The following is a 25,500-nucleotide window of genomic DNA, read 5'->3' as shown; positions in this document are numbered from 1 at the left end:
AGCAGGAATATTTTCCAATTGAAAATATGCAAAACAAATAGAGGTGGGAACAGTTCAACACCTAGACAGCATTTTCCTTCTGTCTTTGATAAATATTATCTCAGTTTCCCACAGCATTTACTTCACTAGTCAAACCTTCAACATCTGGTATTTAGGAAGAATACCTCACAAAACCTTCTGAAAAAAAGCCTATTAAGCAGTGGCATTGTACTGCCCCATTTTCTGTATCTCTCCCATCTGCAAACCATTTGTATGAAGAAAATCTTTGTTCCCAAAACTTGGCTTACTAAAGCTCATTTGTTCCCAAACACAACAGCGCCTTGATGCTGTTTACAGCAGGGGCAGGCAAAGGCTGGTCTGGTTCAGCAGCAGCAGTGGGAGATGTTACGGGGTGTCCCATCCCTCTGCCAGCACTGTCACCCGGGAGGGCAATGCCAGCCACCCTCCCCTCAGGGTTAGAATGTGGGGTTTAACACAGACCCAAACCTTGGCTGTAGGACAAACCCTCTGGACACACACGTCCCCCACAGCCCCTGCACCAGTGTTCTTTTGTAAGTACTAAATCCAGATTTGAGCTATTTATGTGGGGTTTCATGTGCTTGCTAAAAATAAAATTTAAAAAAAAGACATTTTCCCAAAGTTGTTCATCAGCAGGAAAGGATGGCAACAAGGTCAGAGTGTTTTCCTTCTTCAATCTTATCAAGATGACAGAAGCAGTGACATCAAATTGGCCCAATTTGACCAACTTTTCAGCACAGGAAAAAGGAGTAGCTGCTCTTAACAGGACAAAACTCATCTCCCGTTAACTTCACATGAGCCTCTTTAAAATAACAAAAGAGCTGCATCTGCAGCTGTTTTCGTAGTCTTCTTTGCAAGGTGGGTGCTGAAATATCCACATCTCACAGGAGATAATTATAAAAATATCCAGAGTAAGAATCCCTGGAGTTAATGTAAGAAGGAGGAAAGAAGTGGGCAAGGCAAGTGCTCTCTGAGTACCTCTACTGGTTCATTTACACAATTTGAAAAAAGAATGGAAAAGGCAGTCCTTTTTAATTTTCATGCTACTCTCCATTCAAGAACAAAGGAGGCAAGTGAGAAATACAAAATATAAAGTGCAGTCGTATTTAAAACATAAATGTAAAATTTTTGAAAATTAATAAACCAGCTTAATCATCAAGTACTTACATTTTCTTCTCCCTACCCACCTTAAAAAGATATGTCCCTGTATTTTCTGTATGAATTTACTATGTATACATATGTATAAATCTATACATACACAAAATTGGTATGGCCTTACACTCCATTTAAGGACATTTTGCTACACTGCTCATAGTGCAAAGCAATTGCTTCCTTCAAATCAGTATTTTTACATCATGAAGTCATAAACCTGTAACTTAGACAATTTGCATGACCACACAGCCACAGTGGCAAATTATTTTTCTGGCTTTTAAAAAAAAAAAAAAAAAAATTTAAAACAGAAGTTCTTTTTCAGCAGTTTGAAGATGGAATGTAAAGTTTCTGCTGTTAAATGTATATAAAATATATTTATTGAATCATACATTCATGCTGATTCCAATTTAAAAAATTAAAGATTTTTCTGAAATTTCTCTCCATGGATTTTTACTGCTGGTTGTTCCACGCAGGAGCTGGAAACACCGAAAAAAAAATGTATTTATTGTACTATTTTGCAAGCTAGGATATTATTTATACATAGCTTTAAAATTCTTTGGTAGATGGAGCAACCTTGGTGCAAACACCCAAAACGACATTTCAGAATGCAGGACTCACACTAAATCAGAAAGACGGTCACAATAAAGCGTTTTTCCTTCCACTGTCAGGTGCTTTGTCAAGTTTGAAATATCACCAGTGGAACAGCAGGTCCCTCTTGGCTTGGCAAATGGCATTTTGTGATAGAAAATAAAAGGGCAGCATTCTGCTCTTCAAATTTATTCTGAGAACATGTCATTACTCTAAAAACTGTCTTTAAGTAATGATGGAGTTTGAAAGAATTTTACCCAGTTCCATATTTCATAACGAAAAAAGTTATTAATGGACCACCTTTCCCCATTCTTCCATATAACATACAACTAACTTTCCCAACTTACTGTTGGGAAATTAAATCAATGAGGCAATTCCTTCTTCCCACCGCACACACAGCTTAAAACTTCACATAGTGTGTGTGCTCCTATCCCCAAAAACCTTGTAATGGAGCAAAAACAGTTAAGAAACGCAATTTGTTCAAAAATATGCCCTTCCATGAGGTACAGAATAAGCAGCTGCAGAGATCAACTCCAGATCTTCATACCTGCCCCCAGAACCATCCTTTTCACTCTGGACAGTGAACTGCCAGGTCTGAAGGACATCTCTGCCATGTGGCACCAGAGGGAAGTTTCTCAGATTGAAGTCAGAGCTCACTGTTACCACACAGGCTGTTTTCTACCTTGGGAGTAAATCCTCTCTGCCAAGCTCTCCACTTCCACTCACCTGTATATGGATAGTGGATACCCAGCAACACCAGAGCTTCAGTCTGAGCAAATTTAAAGAAAAAAGAAAAAAGGGCCCTGCAGAGCAAGTGATCCCAGTCTGAATCTTTGAATGCAGAACCAACATCTGCATTCCCAAACACACAAAGATCTCAGTTCAGCTTTACAAAACAGCCCCACACAAGTCTGCTGGTGCACCCCAGTACTTCAGATGTTTCTCTGTGCTCAAGGGGTAACTTAAATTTTTAATTGTGCAATGCTCTTGAAGGACGAAAATGCAGCAGAGGCAGATCACGGTTCCCAGTCCTGGTTTGGGTGCCACAAAATACCCCTGCATGTGAAATGCCCTCATTTCTGCTTGTCTTATACTATTAAGATCAGGCAGAAGAGGCCAGATCACAGCAGTCACACATGAAACACTCTCTGCACTCCCAGAAGGGCAGATCAAGGTATCATGACCATGAAAGTTATTCCAGATCTGTCCATGCAGCTCTGATGGGTGCAGAAGTCTTACAGCTCTAGACAGCTTTTCTTCATTTCCCAACTCCCTGCAGAGCACTGGGAGACCAAGAGCAATTCAGTACCACCACCTCCTTGTCTTGACTGGAGGCACCAGAAAGGAGACACGTACAGTCTGATTCATTTCAGACTGTAGCATTTGGTTCCTAGAAAGAGCTGGACTACCTTGCTTATTAGCCTCCTTGGAGCTCATGTAGCCCATGAGCTCTTGGAGCTCATCTGCAGCCAGATGAGGCAAATCACATCATGGTTTCTTCACAGTCATCTTCAAGAATGTATGCAAAGCACTGGAGGCCTTAGACAAGAGATACTGAGGTTTTAACAGTACAGCAAGGCAGAAACCTAAACATCAAAACCAAAGTGCAACATCTCACAGCAGGTATCTTTAGAGGACTTTGTTATTAGCAAGTCACAGAGCCACCAAAATGCAAATACTAAGAGTCACTCTACAACATAACTTTCTTTTTGAAAGTATTTCTTTACAAGACATTCTCACAGAATTTTATGTAAATATTTTATTTGCCTGTCATCTTGGGACAAGAACATGATTTTCTGGGTCAAGTTATCAAGTATGATCCATGAGTACAAACACACTTCACCCTTTAAAATTCTTTACTGACACTCTTCTTTCAAATCAGACAGCAATGAGCCAGAACTGTCCAGCTCCCACTACAGAAATGGGGGTTCAAGCTTACAGATGCTTTTGCAGATTTGGTTAAGAGGTATAGAAGCTTCTATTAAAAGCACTTTGATAAGTCTGAAGTGCAACCTGTTACTGCAGTCTTCGGATTCAACGTCAAGAACAGAATAAACCCAACAAAGGGATAAAAAACATATCACAAACAACAAGGACAGGGTTCAGTAAAAGATCTCCGTTGCATACTTTCACCTCGCAGGTATTCCTGATAGGAAAAATGCAGACAGCTTTTGTTTTTTAAAAAAATACCAGTTACCACCACAAGAGGAAGCAGCAGATTTTCTCCAAATGCTGGCTGCGAGAGCACACCACAGCTCACATTCTCCCCCAGTTCACTAAGGTATCAAATCTCCAGGTACAGATGGTAAGAGGCCAATCTGAGACACAGTTGTAAGCAGGGAAGGGACAAACAGTGTAACAAATGCAAAGAGAAAAATAAAACAGAAAACAACACTCCAGCAACATTTAGTACAACCAGCTTCAACCAGTAAGTCGGGCAAGGAAAAGGCAAAACATGACTGTTGGGGACAAGTAATACCGAGAGCAGCTCTGCTCCAGAGCTTACAGCAAGTACAGGTCAAGAGATGATACACTGCATATGCAGTCATTACAGTCATAAACCAAGAAACATGGAAACAGTGACACCTGACACAGATTAGCAAACTCCCTACGCTAATTGTCCTACCAAGAGACCTGGAGGTCCAGTGGAGGCACAAATCCACCATTTTTATCCAGATGTTTAACACCAGGCATTACAGAAATACTGCTTTGTGCAGCACCATCTTACAAGATCTCTTGGATTGAAATTACCCAGTTTTTTATCTTATTTTCAGTTTCATCTTCTTTCAGAGGCAGTGGAGAGCGTTCAACATCTTAACACCAGGACTGACAAGCACCTTCCATACTTCTGACAAAAATTCCTTCTTATCCACTTCAGGTCTGAAGCAAGGAATGAAGTACTGCAAAAACTTACAGCAGTTGGAACTGTAAAGGATGTGACAGAGGTATTTTTGCTTTGCTTGTACTTTTGCAATAGTTACAACAGGATCTGCCCAGCTTGAAGTTATTAACTTCTGCATCCAAGAAGTATTTGTTTTCAATAATTTAAATGCAAAGTGATGCACAGAAGGTATTAAAAGCTGTAGCTACAACCACCTCTACCTTGTAAACCTAGTGACTGAAGAGCCTCTTCTTCCCCTTGGACAAACTCCAACATACTCTTGACTTGATAAAGCAAATCTAGACCTTTTTTATTTTCTTTTTTTTAAACAATTTGCCAAAACTGGAATGAGAGATAAATAGAAGGCACAACAATTTTGCTTTTTTTTATACAAATACAAACTAAACATGAAAAAAACTCCCTATTTCAATAAAAAATTTCACAAGTTCAGGAAAAGTGTTTGAAGAGTCAAGTTCTAAACATTTAAAACCTATCCCACAATCCAAAATTTCAAAGTGGTAAAACAGTAGTTCGAATTCCTTGCTGTGATCATGTATCAAAAGGAAAAGAGATTCTACGGATACCCAATATTCCACTTTTACAGCGCCACAGAGAGAAAGATGAAAGTCAATTTTTTCAAGTGGCAATGTCTCCAGACCGGAGGATGTTCGTATGACCCTCAAAGAAACACCAAGAGTTTTGCTTTTCTGCCCTTGGAATACTTGCCAAGAACTATGTTTTCCTACAGGCTCTTGAACGCATGCACGTGAAATATTATTCCGCTGACTGCACCCAAATTCATTAGAAAGAGAGGAGAAAAAAAAAAAAGAAAAAAGAAAGACATTCCTTTAGGAAAAACCACTGGTACCAAAAAAAAAAAAACCACAAATCAGTCCGTAAGTTTGAGGTGAAGAGGAAAATTCAGTTCTGTTCTTTTTTTAAAATCCACTTTTCCTAAAACGTTGTTCCACAAAGCTGGAATCTGGGACAAGGACTAGAAAAAAAAAAAAATCACAGAACCATAACACAAACAAAAAGGGGCCAAAATAGTATCAAACGTAGCAGTCTATAACAGGCTAGGGCCACATTCCAAGACACCCAAGGCTGAAATTCACAAATCTGCAGGAAAAAGGGTTTGCGCCACCATGTCAACATCCACGATGAATTCACTGGCGTTGCCCGATCCCCCTTCCAGCTCCAAATCCTGGCTTCTGGGACATTCCTCCACGTGGAGGCCCTCGAATCCCACCTCCCAGCCCCCCACGAGTGCCTCCAGGTCCACGGGGTCTGTTATCTCTGCGGTCACCCTCCCTGGCAGCTCGTGTTTTCTTCTCCTCCACGTTCAGGCGCACCTCTCCCCTGAACATGATGGGCTGCAACAGAAGCACAGAAGGTACTGTCATTAAGGGGTCACCTGGAGCTCTTCGAGGTCTAGCAGATTGCTGCAACTTTGTCTCATATCCTCCTCTCCATGAAAGATTGAAAGGTCTTAGGATTACTTATTATACAATGGCAATAGCCAAGCCATGCATCCAGTCTTGGGGCTTTACTGCAAAAAAAGATGTGAAGGAGTGACCCTTGAAAAGCCATCTCAGGTTTAACACTGACCATTCTGATGTGCTTTAGAAAAGAGCAGAGCTGTAAGCAAGCTCCCTGCATGGCTATGAGGGTGCATCCAGAGTCCCTGCCTACCACAGCAGGCAGGCATGGACACACATTCTGCATTAGCAATCACTGCTGACAGGCTGAGCAGGTACCTCCTGCCTTTGTTAGCAAAATTCTTTTCAGCGTGCACACCAATACAGCTTCTTCCTTTCAGCCTCTGACAAACAAGATGCTACTTGTCCACAGAATCAGACTCACTCTACCTTGACTTCATGAAAGCTATTTATACACTTCCTGTGTTCAGCAAACTCCCACCAGAAAAGGTTCTGTAATGAGCTCCTACAAGCTACTCCAATGACAAAGACTGCACACGTCTTGGTAATAGGACAGAAAAACATCACATCTACTTTAATATGCTCAAAAAAATCTAAAGGGACCAAGTACAATCTCTTCCTGTTAAGGTGAAAAATACTGCTGTTGCCAACAGACCAAAAACCACTGACTAGAAATTTATTTACCCTGTTGCTAAGGATCTTCTGAACAGGCTCAGGATCATCAAACACCACAAACCCAAAATTAGGGAGCTTTCCACCACTGTTAATGCGGAGTTCAACAACATTGCCATAGCCTGCAAGAGAAAAGCCAAGTTCTTGGGTCATACATTAGAATGCTCTGTTGACCACACCCATGGCTGCAACCCCCAACCCCTCAGAGGACAGCAAAGCAACCAACTTACTTTGGAAAAAGTCTTTAAGTTCAGATTTATCCACATCATGGGGAAGGTTCCCAACAAACAGCTGATGACTGTCTGGGTATCTCACAATCCGCCTGGTTTCCACATCGCCTTGTTCACCCTCGCGAACTTAAACAGAAAAGCAGAAACTGATTTTAGAAAAGTCAGTCCCCACAACAAATAGAAAAACAAGCCATGGTCAGAATTATCACCATTAGAAAGAATCAATTCACACTATCTATCCATTCATATATAAAAAAAAAGGACAGCATTCTACACTAGCAAGTGTGTAATGATTTGCTTTTTAATCACGTGGCTGAGGCCTGGCTTGAATTTTTACTTGAGTAAAAACAGTTTGCTTACAGACAAAAATAATGATATTTTAAAAACTTGAATTATCACATTGCTTCCCCAAAACCTTTAAGCAACAGAAACCAGCTTCTTTGCAGCTTCTCTTACTTGGCCTAGGACCCCGCTGTGGTGGGATGCTCGTTCGCTGCTCCCTCACTCGCTGATCCCTCTGAGGTCTCTGAGGGGGGGTCTGAGATTCAGGCTTTGCCTCAGGACGGGGCTGCATCAATTCAAAGAGGAGTGAACAGTTCAGAGTCAGACCAGCAGGCTCAGCTTTTAACATCTCACTTTCAAGTTGGTAATTAAAAAAATACAGGAAAAGGTAATTGTTTTTCCCACCTGTGACTAAAATGCATGTTAGCTCATGTTGCTTTTATGCTAAAAGCAAGCAGCATTCACATGAACACTCCCTGTTTTCTTCCACAAGAAACAATTATCAACCCAAAAAAACAAGGAATAACATCTTCATAAAGACTATGAGGAATCACAGAATGCTAAAGTCTTTGGGGCCTGGGAAGTCAAATCAGAAGCAAGCAGATTTCACTCTCATTTTCCCCGTCAGCCAGTTTAGCACTTAAACTTCTGCAGGTGCTGGATTCCTACCTGCGAGACTGGTACTTTCACAACATGAGGTGGTATTCCTGATACTGGCACAGCCCCACTGGGAGGAAGGTTCTTGCTGGTTACTGATGCCCAGGAAAATGTCTTAAAAAAAGAAAAGAAATTATAAGAACATAACTGCATCTCCTTCTGAAATATATTACTTTTAGGACAGCTAACAGACAAGGATGACCAGAAAAAATTTTAACTTATACTTGAAAATCAGGAGCCAGCCAATAGCAGTTTCCCCACAATTTCCTACAAATTATTTTCGTTCAACATACTCAGTGTAATGACAATGGAGTCGCACTTCTACTCTATTCCTGAATTCCAGAGTTGAAAAAGGACACAGCAGTGGCCTAACACCAAGTATCACATCAAGATTAACCAAAGTATTGGATTCCCGAGTCCCAATCTGTCCACTTTACCTTCCTTAACACTGAGAAGGTAAAAATAAAGCTCTGTAAATAGACAGGAGTGCCATACTGATGAAACTGCACCAGAGTATAAAGAGAGCTCCACTGTCATTACCCTGGAGTCCTCTTGCACTGCAGGAGCTGGATCAGCAGGAGCTGGAGAAGGACTCTTCTCCACAGTCTCTTCGGGAGCAGATTCCTCTAATACTGGCTCAGGCTTTTCTTCCTGCACCTCTGGCTCAGGTTCCTGTTCAGGTTCTGCCTCTGGCTCAGGCTCTGCCTCTGCAGCTGTCTCTTCCAGGTGTTCCTCAATGTCATTGCTATTATACAGCAGCACAAAAAGCAGGAAAAAGAGGTGGTATTATATTTATTCTATTACTGGTGATAAGCAGTGCTACTTATGCAATACAGAAGTCAGGCACATGACATCTGAGAGGAAGAACAAGGCCAAGTAAGGCCACATTGCAAAAGAACGCAAATTTTGCACTGGTACACAATAAAGCAGGAAAAAAAAAATCCAGAGTCTCCATGTTCAGACTAACACCATTTTCATTTCAGCTGATCAATAAACAAATTTTTTGACTATCAGAAGAAAACTATTAATAGCAATAAATTCATGTGACCTGTTCTACAAGCAGCCTGTCTCACACAACACCTAACTTCATCTATAAATATATTATTACCTGACAGCCTGCTCATAATAAGCACCACTATCATCAGGAACAGCCTCAGGTGTCTGCTGTCTTTCCTCAGGTTCCTCCCCTTCCTCCTCTGATTCTAAACAAGGTTAGAAAAGAAAAAAAAAAACAAAAGACATCTTTAGTAATAAGCTCAAACGTAAGGCACCTATCACAAATTACAGGTGAAGTTTCTGCCAAAAAACACACTGGAAGCACTTTTGAGATGTGACACGAAACAGACTTTTTTTTTGTATTTCCACTATCACTTCAGTTGTGACCAGTTATGTTCAGTTATTCAGTTTTGACCAAGGTATAAAAACATGTTCCAAATACTTCAGAGAACAAGATTTATAACCTATAAATCTGACTGCAGCTGCCAAAGTAAGTCCTACAATTCTTGTAACAGAAACTGATTATGCCAGAAAAATAATCATCTCCATGTCACAACTCCTTGCTGGACTGTAAAGAGCTACAGGCAAGGAAAAAACCTACAAGCACATGAAATCTAATACTGATCTGTCTTCTCCAGCAAGAAGATTTTCTTTGATCTGGGAACAGAATGTTGATATAGATCCAGAACCATCCAAAAATTTCTGCTGCTTACCCTCTGGAGGCTCAGTATCAGAGTCCCCAAAAACCTCATCCTGGTAGCGGAAGATATCATTGTGGACATAGAACTTGTTTGCAACAGAGCCCTAAGAGCAAATCAAAGGGAAGAACTGAATCAATAACAACAATCCAGTAATGTAAGAATTCAAATAATGTGAAAACAAGAAATGTTTGAGCAAATGGTCCTTCCCACAAGATTAATTCAAATTTTCCTCTTTTAAGAAAATAATGATATTTGGGGCAGGAAAACGAGAAAGAAAAAACGACATCACTTCAAACAAGTCAAGTGTGGATGGAACAAAGGAAAAAAATTGTTGAAGTGCTTTTAATTCCAATAGCTCACAACACCGAAGAAGTGTGAGTGACAACTCCCTGGTGTCTAAAGTATCAATTTTTATCTCCAAGTCATATTGTAAAACAAAGTGATCTTGCAACACTCGTCCTTCACTATCATTTTCAATTCTGTGAACTGCTTTGTTCAAAAAAGTCTATTTAAAAATGCCACTTCAAATGCCAAGTCAGCACATTATGGACAAAAAATCTGGAAGCCATATTTTCAAAGTGACAGGAAGCATTCCCCTCTTTCTACTACTTATTTTTCAGTAAAAAGACCAGTTGCTGGGATAGTAAATCAAAGAGAACATAATTTTAATATGCTTAAGAAAAAGAAAGTGTTGCACTAACCTAGGAGTCCAAAGTCAGGATATTTATAACTGATTTCAATATCCAAGGTCAACGTACAGTCATAGAGAAGTAGTGTAATTCCCAAAGGAATTTTCAGAACGTAACTGCTGAATTTTGTGCCAAGTTACCTTCCCAGTCTAACCCTTCAGATTGCAACCCTGAGGCAGAGAGAGCTCAGCAATGGTGTGAGAACCCCTGGCAGCCCAGCACACCCACCTCAGGTGCGAGCACGAAGGTCTGCATGAACCTGCGCACGGGCTGCATGTTGTTGGAGAGCTCCCCCATCACCTGCACCACCACACCATCGTTGAGGGTGGCGTGGGCGTCCACGTGACGGATCTTTGTGTGGCAATCCTTGAAGTTTAGTGACAGCACCTTCTTGTGGATATCCTAGGAAAGAAGGGTACACGTGGGTTACACTGCAGAAGCCATTTCTGCCAAGTTAGCAGCTTTCAGAGGAAGCAAAATCATAAAACTGGTTTAAGATACATTCCCTAACTCTGGAGAGAAAGCTTGGCAGGATGCTGGTTAAGTTTGCTGTGCAAGCAATTTTACATTATAAGCTTTTTATAAAGGAAGCACATTTTGCCTAAATATTGCTGTCCACAGTCAAGAGGATTTTTTCCCTCCCCATTTTTTTCTTTTACAGAAAGCTCCTGAACAGTGTGGGAGTGAATCACAACTGGATAAATTTCTCTTCTCAGCCATAAAGGTGACAAAACAGGAGGAAAGAACAGCTTTCTTTTTAAAAGTTCTTACAGATTGCCCATAGACTGCATCAGCTGGTTTTCCATTGGAATCCAAGCCACCGTGGACATAGGAAGAGTTCTTTCCATAAAACCTGTTGGAAAGAAATATTTTAATGCTAAGCTTTGCTGTGTAAGAACATTGAGCCTCTACATTAAAGTACAGTATGAATAAAACACTTTCAAATAAGTTTCCTGTCTGAGTCTCTAGAATAAAGCCACAAAATCTCAATCCTGTTGTCAATCTAGGGGGAAAGCAAAGTTCTCATGTAAACTGTAGCATTCAGGTGTGTTAGAGACCCAAGCACCAAGAAGCAAAACCAAAGTCTCATGAGAGCTCATGATCCAATCTCATTATCCTCTTTCTGCATGAGGTCCCCAAAGCAACAACCTGAACATTTACAGTCCTGAAGACTCCCCCTCAAGTTCTCACTTCAAGCTTGAGCAAGGAGCAACAGGTCTGTTCTACTCTTCTACAGTAAAAAAAAAATATTACAGGTAAATCCTCCTTTCTGGAGCTGAGGGGTTACCAGCTGAAATGCCCCAAGCACCATGGCACTGCACTCTGCCAGCAGATAAAAGACTGGAATGGATTCCATGGCACAGAGTCAACTGTCCTCTGACCCAAGGGGATGAGATCAGCTGTCCACCTAAGTGGAGAAACACTCTGAGTAAGTGTTCCTGAGACTGGAAGGGGGAAGGTTTCAGAAACTTTATCTGGCTACTCAGAACACAACAAAATTAAGTGTATCTTCATAAACAAGACTAGTTTCAGGAAGGATACCTGTCACACCAAAAAGGACTCACTTGTTTAGATAATGGATTATAATCAACTGTATACCCACAATTTCCTGAATTTCCTTTAAGAAAGAGCTGGTGTGACTCCCAAGAGAGACCACTAGACAAGCACACAACTTATTAAATGTTTCCTCCTAGGCAGGGGGCATTCTATCAAGCCAAAAACTACAGAAATGCTTGACTAAGTGGTATTTCTCCAGCTTCAGTTTATATTGATTACAAGCAGAAGTGGCAAGCAGCATTGCAGTTAGAACCAGAACTCAGATATTTAAAGAATTCTTGTAATCTTTATCACCCATCTTTTAAACCAGCTGATCAAAACCAAAAGTAAATGACACTCAGAGAATCTTGAGGAAATCAGTTTAAGTGACCAAATTCAGCAAGCTAAGACACAGTAATAAGATCATTCACCAATTTTAGCACACAAGTTAAGAAATTCACACAGAAAACCAGATCAAAGCAAAGCAGAGCTTTACCTGTGCAAATAGTCAGGTGCTTGGTTCAGCAGGGTATAGTACTGCCTCACGAATTCCCGCCCGACCAGCAGGGGACTTGGCTTCTCCATCACCATTTCTTTGGTCAACTGAAAACTATGGAAAAAAACAAAAGCTCCATAAACCATGAGCATTTCAAATGGCTGTTCTCATCCTGATTGCATAAGCCACCTAATCACAGCGGAAAGCACGCACCAGGAGCATTTTACCCCTGTAAGCAGTTTAAGCAATGTGTTGTCAGAGTTTTGGTGCCAGGGAGAGGATTCCTGGGTACCAAACCAGAGGTGGGAAAGGCTGCAAGGCCAAGGGAGGTCACCTCATAACCTCCCAGTAGTTATAGGGGATATGCCAGTTAAGCATCCCACACATCCTCAGTAAAAAGCAGGTGGCAAGCAAGTAAGGTTCTTCAAGAGGATTTGCTAAGTGGCTAAGACATTTACAGTCGATCCAAATTCTACTTACCTCACTTGACTTCACAATCAGAATTAAAAGTCAGATGTTCTCAGGCAAAGCCTGTGCTACTGTATTAAGGGCATTTTTAGAAGGTCAGAATAAGTCCAACCTATTTTTATCAGCAGCACAGCACTACTTGCTGTGAGTGTCAAGCACTCTGTAGGAATATTAGATTAAAATTATTATGCTACAAACTAACATACTGCTCTTCCCCTGCTTCCACCAATCTCAGCAAGTCATTTCTCACTTAAATTCAGACCACCAGTCAAGTGAACAGCACCACCATGCCCATCTGGGTGGGCATGCCAGCACCACTCATGCCCATCTGGGACAAATCCATCTGGGAACCTTCTACAGAGATGCAAGTTACAAAAATAAAGTACTTGCAGGTAGGTTACACAATACACATATCTTCAGCCCAAACCAAAGCAGATTCCCACATTTCCTTGTCATTCAATACTCTAACACTGTCCAAACTCATTCAAAATAGTTTTAAACTCACAGGGATAAAACACCAATAGCAGAGCATGTTCTTAGTACCAAATACAGAACCAACAGCAGATTTTCTGCTTCACACTCAGTTGTTCCAATCAATAGAGAATGGGGGCTTAGTTCTTTCAGCAGCAGAACTTTTTGCTATCTCCTTCACTACACAGCCCTTTTCCCAAACACATGGTTTTCAAATTCCATATGCATTCTCCAGGTGTGCTATAAAAGTCAAAACTGACACTATTCCCCTGAGCCCTATAAAAGGCAATTGAGGAATTATTGATTACTTACCTGCTTTTATTTAATACTGATAACCATAAAAAGTGACAAGAAATGGTGGCATCAATGACTGGGGGAAAACCCAGACTGGATCACAGCCAGAACACAGAATGGAGGGAAAAAAGGAAGCCAAATTAAGTAGTCTTTTAGCATAGAATAATCCAGAAGGAGCCTGCAAAAGCTCGTGCCAAGCCAGGCACGTCTTAGGACAAGCTTTCTCTTGTCACTATACCCAAGAACATCCCATATCCTGGGAAAATTGAGTTGCCCACAACTTATCCTTCAAACATAGAAAAAGGGAAAGAAAAAGACTGGCTTTCCCACTTGCTTGTACTAAGCCCTGTCCCAGTTCATCCACAGATCTTAAGCATTTGATACTCACTGTTATTTAGTGAATTTCAGAGAACTTATCCTTTAAACACCAAAATCTGACAACACAGCAGAGCTTCAGAAGACAGAGGTGACCAGGTTGGTGTTAATTTCAAACACACAACATACACAGGGCTGCAAAGAAAGTCACAAAAAGACTATTGGATGGACCAGGAATTAAAGACAGAAGCTTTAAGCCTCAAAGAGATGAATGTACTTAAAAAGATGCCATGGAAGCTTGTACTTTGGGTGAAGTTAAGTCCTAATGAACCTGGCAAATTTCATACATCTCAATCAATGGTCAAATACCCAACACATGGTAATCAAAGGACAAGGCAATGTTTAGCAACACTGTCAGAACATCCAGGTAATAGATCCGAGGATGTGATCACACCTAAATTCCCAGCAGTGGCCAGAAAGCACTGCAATCAACTTTGCTGGAGGAATGCAGCTAAGACTCAAGCCAGAAGACATAACAGCAGAGCTGTAATTTTGTATACATTGATGTGTTTTGTTCTCATTTTAATACAATCACACATTACCATCTTTTTAAGTCTAGAATAAATGAGAAGTCTTCCCACTCTATTTTAAAACACACTTTTCTCTAGGTTTAAACACAGAAAGATCTGGTGGGCTCCACAGGATGTGTCCATGAACTCCCTCTCTTTCAGCAGGATATGTGCCTATCGCCACCACATAAAGAAATGTTACCCACATGATAATGTGCAGAAAAAAATAAGACTAAACATGACCTAGAATTCAAAGAGGCTTTTCAACACATTCAGAAGCTTTCAGCTGTTAGAAGATATTTTCAAGAGCTAACCATGCAGAAAGGAAGAAATAGTCCATGGCTGGGTCTGGCCTGCAGGAAATGCTCAGATTCTGCAAACCACTTTCATTTCAGGAAGGTTCTACTATCTGTGGTTTTGCAGAAGCCTTTGAACTCCAAGTGTAATGTATTACAGATACAGATGTCCAACACCCAGCACAGCCTGAGGTGACAAAAACCTCCAAGAAATGAACTCTTGCCTTCTACTGCATGTTAAACGAGATCCCCATAAAATATTATCAGACAATAAGAGAACACAGCAAAGGCAAAGTACAGCTAAGTGGTGGCTACCATTGCTGACTTCCTCATCCCATTTTGTTTCCTCTTGAGTACCTGTGAAGCTCTAGAAGGAGCAGGCCAACACTAAAGCAGAGGGAGCAGAAATGGCAGACAGATATGACCTACACTTTTAGCTCCAGTTAGCTTAACTGACAACACAAGATTTCCTTGCTCCACAACAGTTAAAAAATTTGCTTCTGTGCTGACAGTTTACAGCCAGGAAGCCAGACCTACCATGCACCAAAATCACCATTTGGAGAATGACAGGAGGTACACTTAATTTTTTTGTGAAGATATAGCTTCCCTGGAATTCAAGTTTATTCCTACAGAGGTAAATAGGCAGTTCTGATAAATGATGAATTGGGCTCTTCTGAGAATTATTTTCAAGTGCTTCCTAGAACACCAATGTACAAAGCTCGACATTCTCACATTATAGCAAAGTCTTCATGTAGCACTCAAACTCCAACAGCTGATTCACCAAAAGCTCTTTCACATATCTGATCTTCAGTGAAAGCCCTCACCTACATTAACCCACAGACACATCATCTTCCATGCTGGTGTCAAGAAATACTGGAAGTGGCTTGATTAGATCTGTCATACTCACATGCTTAAAAATACACATAAAAGAACTTCCCTCCTGCTAAGGGTGAAAAATCTATCACAACCAACTCCTAACATGAAAAGAGGAATTGCTGAGTGCCCAGTTGTTCTCAAGCAGATCTGAAAAGAAAATGGAAAGACCTTTACATGACCTAATCAGAGGACAGCAATCTGTTTTTACTGCTGCTGCACCTGCTGCGATGTTGCCAGTTGCCATCTGCTCTTGTTCTCCAGCCAGCACAACCTGAATGGTGGAAGCCAAGCATCTCCTCAGAGAGCATTTGCTCCCTACCACTCATGAGCAATTTACTACTCCACTATTCCCTGATCCAAGAAAAACTGCTAATACTTTATACTACATTTTCATTGCACAGCACATAATAGCACCAAATGTTTGAACTGTCACTACACTACTCCTGATAAAAGCTTATCCACACATTTTCCTGTCAATTGACATAATGATGAAAGGGTGAAAATTGACAGGAAAAGCTGAAAATCTGATTATTTAAGATTCATTCATAATCATGCATTCATATTATCCCTTACATAAAACAAATTGGATAAGTGAAATTTTAACAAATACACCATAACAATTCTGCAGCATAACTGAGCCCCTTCCTTAAGCCAAGGATTTAGAGGAAGACAAATACCTCCTTTACAGTGGTTATCACCTGGCTGATGGAAAATTCCACCATCTGTTACAATGCTCCCACTTGGCAGAAAATCAATGTCAGGCACTGAATTTCTGAAATACTGTTATGTAAATTAGAGCCATTTATGTAAATTCCTCATTAGCAAATTCAGATCTAGGTCTACAAAACCTATCAGTATATTAGTGTTCAGAAAAATGGACTCAGCACTCACATCTAGCATGGGATATTGTTTTCTTACCAAACTGCAACATGGTGAAAGCAAACTAATGACTGCTGCCCCAACTCAATTTGTTTGGGGTTTTTGTGGATTTGGGTTTGTTTTTTTTTTTTTAATTTTTGAATCGGACAAGTTTAGCCTGAGTGTTGCTTCTACTGACTCCCTACACAACAGAAGTGTGTCGTATGCTCATCACAGGTGTCTGGGCCCTCAGGACAACCAGTCCCAAGACTCCGGCAAAAGCCCCTTGGCCTGATGTAACAAGCCAAAGAACCAAAACCCAAATTTCACTTCCCAAAGAGTGTAGCAATTTTAAACTTCTGTCAAGGAAAAAAGTTAGAACTAACAAGAAGACAAATTAAATTTACTTGCATTTTAATACAAGGAGCCTTCTCAAGAAACCCGAAGTTCCTACAATGCATTCTAGTCCTGACTGGAATATTGCACAGCAGTTGACCCCTTCTCCTTTGGCTACTCAGGTGCTATAAGGTGACCATCTGAACACCACTCCTTCCATCTCTACAAACTGTTGCAGCTTACAGGGTGCCAAAACAGCCATTCAGAATGTCAAACTTTTCACACAACTCCACTCCCCCATTTTGGTATCCGTGAATTCCTCAACTTAAAAAGGCTTTCTGGAAATTAAAGAAACAGCAGGAAAAGCTTACAGAGAAAAGAGATGTCTGTATCCAAGCACAACACAGTACAAATGTGGCAAACAGCAATTTTGCTGGAAATTAAAGGTCTGGTCAATAGTTAATAGGATTGCATAATTAAGCATCATTTGGGATTTCTCCAAGTTGCTTAGCAACAGGTAAGCATGCTCAAAGCCACAAACCATTTATCTACATGGAATAACCCGCTCTAGAAGCAGTTACTGCTGCTGTTATGGTCAAAAAAAATGAAAGTAACGGAAGAAAATGCCAGTAGGCCTCTAAGAGGCACAATACAAACAAAGATTAACTACAAAACATCTAAGACAGTTAATTCCAACTCTCCATACATTTTACATGATAGCATCTGCTCTGCTGCTGACTAAGCAATAAAAGTAAAAAACTATGAGGCTGGTACCTGTGTGAACCATGATACAAAATATTAAAGTGAACAATGAAACACAAGCTAAACTTGCATCCCATGGCAAATTCCAGAGCCCATTTCAGCTGGGGATTTATATCACCACACCAGCTTGCTCTCAGGTTAGGAAGAGTGATGTCAAGTAAATGTTTATTTAAAACACAAAGAGTGCAGATACACTGAGATACCCTAATTTTAATAGAGCCTTAACTATCCAAGGGGAACAAAGAAACCCAAAACAATCCAGTTGTTGACCTGAGCCTAAATTATAGAGAGCTGAAAATGCACCTCAAATAAGCAGCCAAATGAAGTCCCAAAACACTAATCTGCTTTAAAAAATAGGTCTCATTACTTGCCTCCCACTGCATGCAGAGGCAGACAATGTCACTGGGACAGTGTCCCAGCAGCACAGCCTATATTTCAGACACAAACCCTTACAGCTGCCTACCTGTAACCAGTTCATCTTTTCTGCCTTTTGACAGATTCAGAGGCAAAGTATTCAGCCTGGAACAAGTTATCAGCACTATTCCACAGAAGGCAAGATGCTTGGTAGTCACATTCAATGGAAGCTCAATGATGAGATAAGTTATGCAATAAATAAATATTTGAGGATCAAACTGGGACAAGCTGTGAAGTTACCAGCATCTCCAGGAAACTGTGATATAGTCTGCAAGATGAATGTATTCACCAGGAACTTCCAGAAGCAGGCACTTCAGAGCAGTGTGAATGAAGTGTCAAGCATATAATGCAGACAGAGGAGCCTTTAATAATCATCCAAACACCTAATAAAATGTGGATCTAGACTGTCAAACTTAGCACAGCTACTTCTCCTTTCACTTGTGACTCATCTCCTCTGAATGACCCACACAAACCTACAAAGACAGGCAGTGCCTACATTCATAAGATACTTGAGGTGTTACAGGGAACTAAATCCTAAAAAATAATCACACAGCAATCACCAGGCAATCAGCTTTCTCTGTGCTTAATTATCCAGATGCAGCAGAAAGGCAGCACAATACCTGAGCCCCTTTTGAAGTTGGATACACACTGACATGGGACTCTCTAGAAAAGCCATATATCACACCAACACATGGATAAGAAAAAGTAAGTTAGAAGCTTAACTATTTTCTAATCAAATCATCCAATCAAACAAAATTTAAGCATGATAAAAAGAAGTTTTCATCACAAGATTAAAAAATAATTCAGAATTACATTCAGCACTGCCCATGCTGGTACCAAAAACCCCTCTGCTTGCCAGAGGCAGATGGGAAGCCTTACTCAGCAGCAATGCACAGCCCTTCAAACACTGGGAGAATACAAATAAACAAACCAGCAATTGCTGAAGAGCTGTCAGTGTAGAAGTCGTAAAAGTCTGCCTGTGTTTTTGCTAACAAACCTAAGTGTGATCCAGAAGTTGATGGATATGATGGAGTCTGCTATTTTTTAGACAAAATTCAGCGCTTCTTGTGATTTTCAGCTCTACCCAGCAAGAAAGAGACAAACTGAAGATTTCTAAAGCTTTCAGTCAGAATCTAAAAGACATCATTTTGGAGAAATGATATTTCCAGGGCATTAAGGTCAAAAGCAGATTAAAAACACAAAGGTCACCTGAAGGGTAAGTCAAGGTACTTGAGATCAGCATATCCCTACAGTAAGGGACAAACATTCATCTGGGTAAGGAAAATGATACCAAACACTATTCCTGTGGCTAAGAGCATGAAGCTCCAAAGACAAATAGCAAATTAGGTCCTGCTTACAAGAGAAGGAAAAAAAATCAAACCCAGAAGAAGCTTGAAAACTGGCTATTAAAACTAAGTGATATAGTAAGAAATTCTCAACAAGGTGCTTGGGTTTTCTATTAATCCCACAAAACACTCTGCCTTCCCTGAATGCTGAGCTTAATGTGGTGTGGGTTTGGGGTTTTTTTCCTTCCTTTTTAAAGCTGTTTCACCTGGCTTCCAAGTTTCTACTTGATACCACTCAATCATCACTTCTATTCAGCAGTTACCTGTAACATTAAACTAAGGTGATTTGTCCTGAGCCTAACAAGCAACACTTCATATCCTCACAAAAACAAGAGCTCTGTTACATTTAGCACTACAGAAAAACACGTGGCCCTTGTGATTTGACAGAAGTCAAAAAGGAACTCCTCTTCAAAATCAGAGTTCTCTGAAAACTCAAAGCCTTGAGAATTCCCAGAAATATTCCTACATTTTCAATAATCCTAAAATCAGATTATCCTAAATGGGCTCACAAACGTGGGGGAAGGACTTGCCTTTCTAACTGAACTTATTTCAACCTCATTTACCCCTCAGTTAGAAGCACTGTTTTTCTGCAAAATTACATTTTAAACATGTAAATTTCATCCTGAGCAGCAGTAGGATAGTGCTGAATGGTTTGTTTACTTTTTCTTTCATAAGAAATAAGTCGGCTTTCTGCCTATACTGTTCTCCAGACTGCTTCAAGATAAAGCATTTACTTAGACTCTGTGATTTTGCCATTAGAACAGGTTTTGTTTTGACATCCAAGAGCTGCTCCAACATCTCGATGAAGTTGGCAGCAGGTCCAGTCATCTTCTCTTAGGTCTGCAAATTTTCCATTTGGCTCCAGTGCAGCTTCTTAAAGTAAAAAAGCAAAAGTTACTCATCAGCAGTCAGAAGAGGCAGATCAGAACCCTGAGCTACACCAACACTACAGTGAAAGTCAAGCTTAATGCCACTCAGATTAGAATCACCAAGATTAAGATTCTAAATATTTTCTGCATGCCAAGCAACAGAGAACTGCAAAGAGAATCAACTCTTTCACCTCTACCCGCTTAGGTCACAGAAGATGCTTAAACTTGATGTATCAGCTGTATCCTGGCACTCAGGACTGACCCATTCCTGCACTGTTACATTAAAAAGAAAACACAGCCCAGCAGCAGCCAGGAAACAGCACAGGGCAGAGCAGATAGAAATGGAAGATGGGCACCAGCACTCTCCAGTGCAGTGCTGCACGTTTGCCTCGGCAAGGAATCAGGTTCAGCACAGATCACTCCTACGTGACTGACAGCAGCCGGGCTCCTGCTCTGAAAGCTGCACTGCACCAGCCATGTCTTCCTGGAAGAGCTCCAGACTTAATATAGCAAAACTGGGACCTCAAGCCAGCACAACACTCACTGCCTGCAAAGTTTAAGGATTCTTTTGCAGTACCTGAGGATCAGACTTCAGTTTTTCTTTTTAAGTACTCAATGAGGTAGCATAAGGTTATCAATCAAGTCTACTAGCAGGTGTACCCCAGGAAATCAAATAATTACTTCAACTCTGCAGATTTTATATAGGCACCTGTAAAAAAAAAATCACCCAGTCTTCGAGAGCAAACTATCACTTTTAGTTTGTTCCAAGCAGAGCAGACTACAGCCAGCACAGCAACTAGCACCACCCTGCTGAAGTCCTGCTCTGCTTGGATTTCCTCTCTGAGTCTTCAGTCATCACCTCAGTCAGACAAAAAGGCCCAGGTGTTAATATTAAAAACTAGAATAGTGTTTTCTAACAGGCCATTTATGCTGACCTTATGAGTGCTCTCTCATCAGGTCCTACTGTTTTGAACAGAAATACCAAGATGTACTTAAAGCAACATCACCTTTGCTTTATTTCCCTTTCAGTAAAAAGTGTTGCTCTGTATGTTTGCCTTACAATTTGCAAGGTGAAAAATAAAGCTCTGAAACAAAGAATTTCCTGCTTCATCGACTACATAAAGATTCTGTTTAAAATTCAGATGCTCAAACTCCATCAGTTGTGTTCAAGTCTACTGATGCTGTTGTGCCAGCACCAAAGTGAGCAGCAGAGCAGTGGTCCTGCTATCACAGCACAAACAAATCCTCTGGTGTGCTTTTGTTGTTTCTCAGACTGCAAATGCAAAGATTCCCAACAGAAGATCCTGATGGGCTTGGCACACGTAGACTAAGTCTTGTCCACCAGGTTTCCAACTTTAATTTTAATTATGCTTCCCTGCCTTCAACTTAAGGAGTTCACACTTAACACAACCTAGCAAAAAAAAGGGCAAATGTACACCAGTCAGGAACTGGGGACACTCTTTACCTCCTGATGTATACAAGCTAAGGTTTTTAAAAACACTTTGATTTATAAAATTATTATATACCTTTGCAAATGTTCCAGCTTTGATTTTTTTTTCCCCTAACAGACTTTGTACAAATACACTTCCTAGCAGGTTTCAGTAGTGCCTTTCAGGCAAACCAGTCCCTGCAACACGTGAAAAAGGTCGTGAGATCTCCATCATAAAGCATGTGAGACTTTAAGCACATGAATACTTCCAGCCAACCTTCAAATTAGCTACATATACCATCCACTAAAAAAAAAAAGCTAGAGTCACAACTTTACATCATTATATATGGTGACTGAAACATCCCAGGAAAGGTGTGCTCAGTTCACAGGATGAGAAGATGCTAGCATCAGCACCATGGAAGCATCACAACGCTATGTGATACTGGTTTGGCTCATTCTTTAGACAGGGAATAAGAAAAGTGAAAATCTGGTTGAAGGGAAAAATATCAGGAAAGGTCTGAAATGCAGTTTTTGTCTGTAAACTTCTGCACTTCCCTTTATGACATCAATATAACAAGCTTTGTTAGCTAAAAAAAAAAAAAATCCAACACACCCCTCCCTACGTTTGATTTATGGCATCTGGAAGCATCAGCTTCCAAAGCTTGATAGCAGCGTCCAGATTTCCTAAATCTGTCACTCCTGGCTGCGAGAGCAGGGGCTTGCCAAAAATAGCACACACTGGAAACATGGCGGCTTGCTGCAAATGCTGCTTTCCCCCGATGGTGGAACAAAAAAATCCTTTTTTTGGTAAAGACTACTTATTATATTCATGCAAGCCTCAACACAGAAGGGCACCAGGAAAGCCCGCTGGGAATTCGGAACGCGGTAAAACATCCAGATCAACACTAGGAGCTACTGGAAGATGCATCGAAACCTTTTCTCTGGGGTTTCTCCAGCACGTACATCTGGGGCCTTGCAGGATGCTGGAAAGTCTCATTACAAGCACTACTTCGCATTTAAATCTTAGCTTAATCTCGGATCCAGCCAAGGTCATGCGGTAAACCAGGTTAAGATCCATGCTCTCCTGCTCGAATTGTAACTTCCTTCGCCTATAAAGTTATAGCAAGGGAGGCAGCTGGAGCTGATACCCAGGTCCGGACCGTGCGAGCAGCCAGCACTGCCCCTCAATCCGCATCCACAACTCCCTGCTACCCGGGAACACCCCGGGCTTTGGGTGGGCTCCTCCCCGGCCCCACCTGCCCAACACAAAACCCAAAAGCAGAGAGGGAAAAAGCCTCCGAGTGTGGAAACCCGAGAACAAAGCTCGAGCCGCACACCTCGCCTCGCACAATGCGGGCCCGCGAGCAGCCGCTCCCCCTGCCCCGCACCGCTCCCGCCGGCAGCTCCGAGGCCGCGGCGGCACCGGGAGCTCGGGCGAAGGCCGCGGACCCCACGGGGGCCGCGCGGCCGCGAGTCGGGCGGGAGGGCGCCGGCGCCCGCCACAAAGCACCGCGGGCACCGGGCGGGATGGAGGGGGAGGGGGCGCCAGCAGCGCCGTCCCGCACGGCCCGCGGCCTACTGAGAGCCGGGGGCGCCCCGGAGCCGGGGCGCTGCGTGCGGCCCGCGGTCCCCCCGCGAAGGCGCGGCCGCGCCGGTGTCTCCCCGCGCCCCCACCCCCTCACCTGCGGGCAGAGCGGGACGGGAGCGGAGGCGCCGCTTCACCACAGAGCCCGGCGGACGAGAAGCGCCTCACGCAGCGGCGTGCTCTGCCGCCGGCTACATATATCCGGCGCGCAGCCTACCCCGGCGGGCGCGGCCCAGCCAGTCAGAGAGCGGCGCTCGCCCTCGCTCGGATGCCGGTTGGCTCACAGCCGTGAGGAGGCGGGCGGAGAGCTGAGGGGCAGCTCAGCCAGCCAACCATGCCGCAGCGCTCCGCGGAGCCGTGAGGGTGATTGACAGGCAGGCGAACCAATGAGCGGTGGGCGACTGCTGATAGATTTGCGCTTTGGCCAATGGGACGACGCTCCCCGCGCCAGCAGGCGCGCAAGGCGGCGCGCGCCGGACGCCGCAGTGTGGTTGAGCCGCACTGCAGCGCCCTTGAGAAGGTGCTGGTAAACCCCGTTCTAGATGGGGCGGGACCCGCGGGGCGCGGTGGCCAATGGGAGGGCGCGGTGGGCGCTGACGGACAGGTCCCCGCCGCGGCTCTTAAAGGGGCAGGCGGGCGCCACGCGGGGCGGCGTCCCGCGCTCCGCAGCGCCCCCTGCGGGAGGGAGGCGAGCGCCGTCATGGCGGCGGGCGCCCTGTGGGGGCTGAGGGGCAGCCAGGGCCCGGCCCCGCGGCCGAGGGCTGCGCACTCCCAGCAGGGAACAGGCAGCGGCCGCCCGCTTTGGCTGTGTCTCCACAGGCTGCTGGGGGCTCACCTGTCCCACGCACCTGAGAGAAACCCCCAGTGCGGGTGGGCAGAAGGAGCTGCTCAGCCCGAGGCGCCTCCACCACACCCAGCCCCGGCCGCTCACGCCAAGCCGAAGGTGGAGGTCAGTGGTGGCCACTGACCGCTGCCCATCACGGGAGGCTCATCCAGCTGCTGCTTTTCCCTCACAGCTTCTGAGCAAAGCACACTCGGCATCCTCTGCCGCAGAGGAAAGACAGTGCATGCAAGGAGCGTTTTCTAACACACCTGCAAAGGAGGGGGAAGGCCTGGAAGTTCCCAGATCCTTTTGCTCACCAGCGGCTGCTGGTCCAGGCACCCCGGCGAGCAGGAGGGAATGGGAGCAGGCAGTGCGCCAGAGCTAAGCAGCTTCCAGGCAGCCACAGCTCTCCATTTGTTTGTGTCGCATCCCATCCCACACGTATCTATGACATGAAGCACTCAGAGATAGATTTCACCCTATAAAAATGACTTCCTGCCCACCGCCACATCCCTGAGCGCTGCCTAAACCCCTCCCTGCCATGCCTTGCAGCAAGGGATACAGACGGGGCATTGGCGTGGGGCCATGCTCGGCATTAATATCTTCCCCCAATACCTCCTGGCTATTTTTATACTAAGCCACGCTGCAATCTGCCAGTTCATAAATCAGCACTGCAGACTTTTACAAAGTTTAACGTGAGCCCAGTGACCCAGCACAACAGCCCGCCCCGAATAAACCCTGCCAGGGGGATCTTGGACATCTCTCTGCAGAGCAATAGTGGGACAGGGAATTCCTTTTTTGTAAAACCATCGGTACAGCAGCAGCATCCTGTGCACCTCAAAAGAGATGCCCTGGCCCCCAGCTGGAGGGGCAGAGAACAAGAAATACACTGGTTACATTCCCTGCTACAGGCTGGGCTTCCCAACGGGAAGATGCTGAAACCCAGCACGTGGTCGGGAAGTGTCACACGCACCACAGCTCTGCCAGCTCTTCTCAGCCCTGATGTGATGCGCTGTCCCCTCTCCAGCTTCCTTGTGAAAGCTCCTGAGCTGCTCCCCGGTCCTCCACCTTGACTCAAGTTTTTTTGAGAAAGGGGCTCATTTTTCCTTCAAAGGGCCATACAGCCAGGGAAGGGGAAAAAAAAAAAAAGAAGAAAAAAAAAAGAAGAAAAAAAAAAACCAACAAATCAAAGCAGACACATCTAATCCTTCTTCTCAAACCTCCCGCCGTCAATATCCAGTCTACCCGAGCTCTCCCAAGCCAATGAGTCTCAAACCCTCAAAAGACTGAGCTTTCTTTTTCTTTAGCAGCCCGGCCCCATCCTCACGGCTCTCCCCACCTCCCTCCCGCAGCCATTTGTCCGTGCTGATCCCTGGCCTGGAAGCGAGCAGAGCACCCCTTTTGGAGCTCCACAGGGACCAGCCACCACGCAAACGCTCTCCACCGCTTCTT

General features: G+C 43.2%; 1 protein-coding gene across 3 annotated transcripts; it reads right to left on the bottom strand.

The window, feature by feature from the left end:
• Positions 1-4,924: 4,924 nt before the first annotated feature.
• Positions 4,925-25,437, bottom strand: G3BP1 (G3BP stress granule assembly factor 1). Of its 3 annotated transcripts, none has more exons than XM_068205952.1 (12): positions 25,388-25,437; positions 12,338-12,451; positions 11,077-11,158; positions 10,534-10,707; positions 9,629-9,719; positions 9,028-9,121; positions 8,460-8,664; positions 7,932-8,033; positions 7,437-7,548; positions 6,981-7,106; positions 6,763-6,872; positions 4,925-6,012 (listed from the first exon to the last, which is right to left on the bottom strand). In XM_068205952.1, exons 1-12 carry the CDS (start codon positions 25,402-25,404, stop codon positions 5,806-5,808), a joined length of 1,434 nt encoding a protein of 477 aa, XP_068062053.1. In that variant the 5' UTR covers positions 25,405-25,437; the 3' UTR covers positions 4,925-5,805. The 3 variants fall into 3 exon arrangements, with proteins under 3 accessions (XP_068062053.1, XP_068062052.1, XP_068062054.1); XM_068205951.1 differs by having other exon boundaries at positions 6,763-6,893; positions 25,388-25,432; XM_068205953.1 differs by lacking the exon at positions 25,388-25,437 and adding an exon at positions 23,323-23,480 and having other exon boundaries at positions 6,763-6,893.
• Positions 25,438-25,500: the final 63 nt, after the last annotated feature.

The sequence above is a fragment of the Anomalospiza imberbis genome, chromosome 15 (assembly GCF_031753505.1).
Source record: "Anomalospiza imberbis isolate Cuckoo-Finch-1a 21T00152 chromosome 15, ASM3175350v1, whole genome shotgun sequence".
NCBI classification, from domain to species: Eukaryota; Metazoa; Chordata; class Aves; order Passeriformes; family Viduidae; genus Anomalospiza; species Anomalospiza imberbis.
This window is presented reverse-complemented; position numbering and strand designations above follow the sequence as displayed.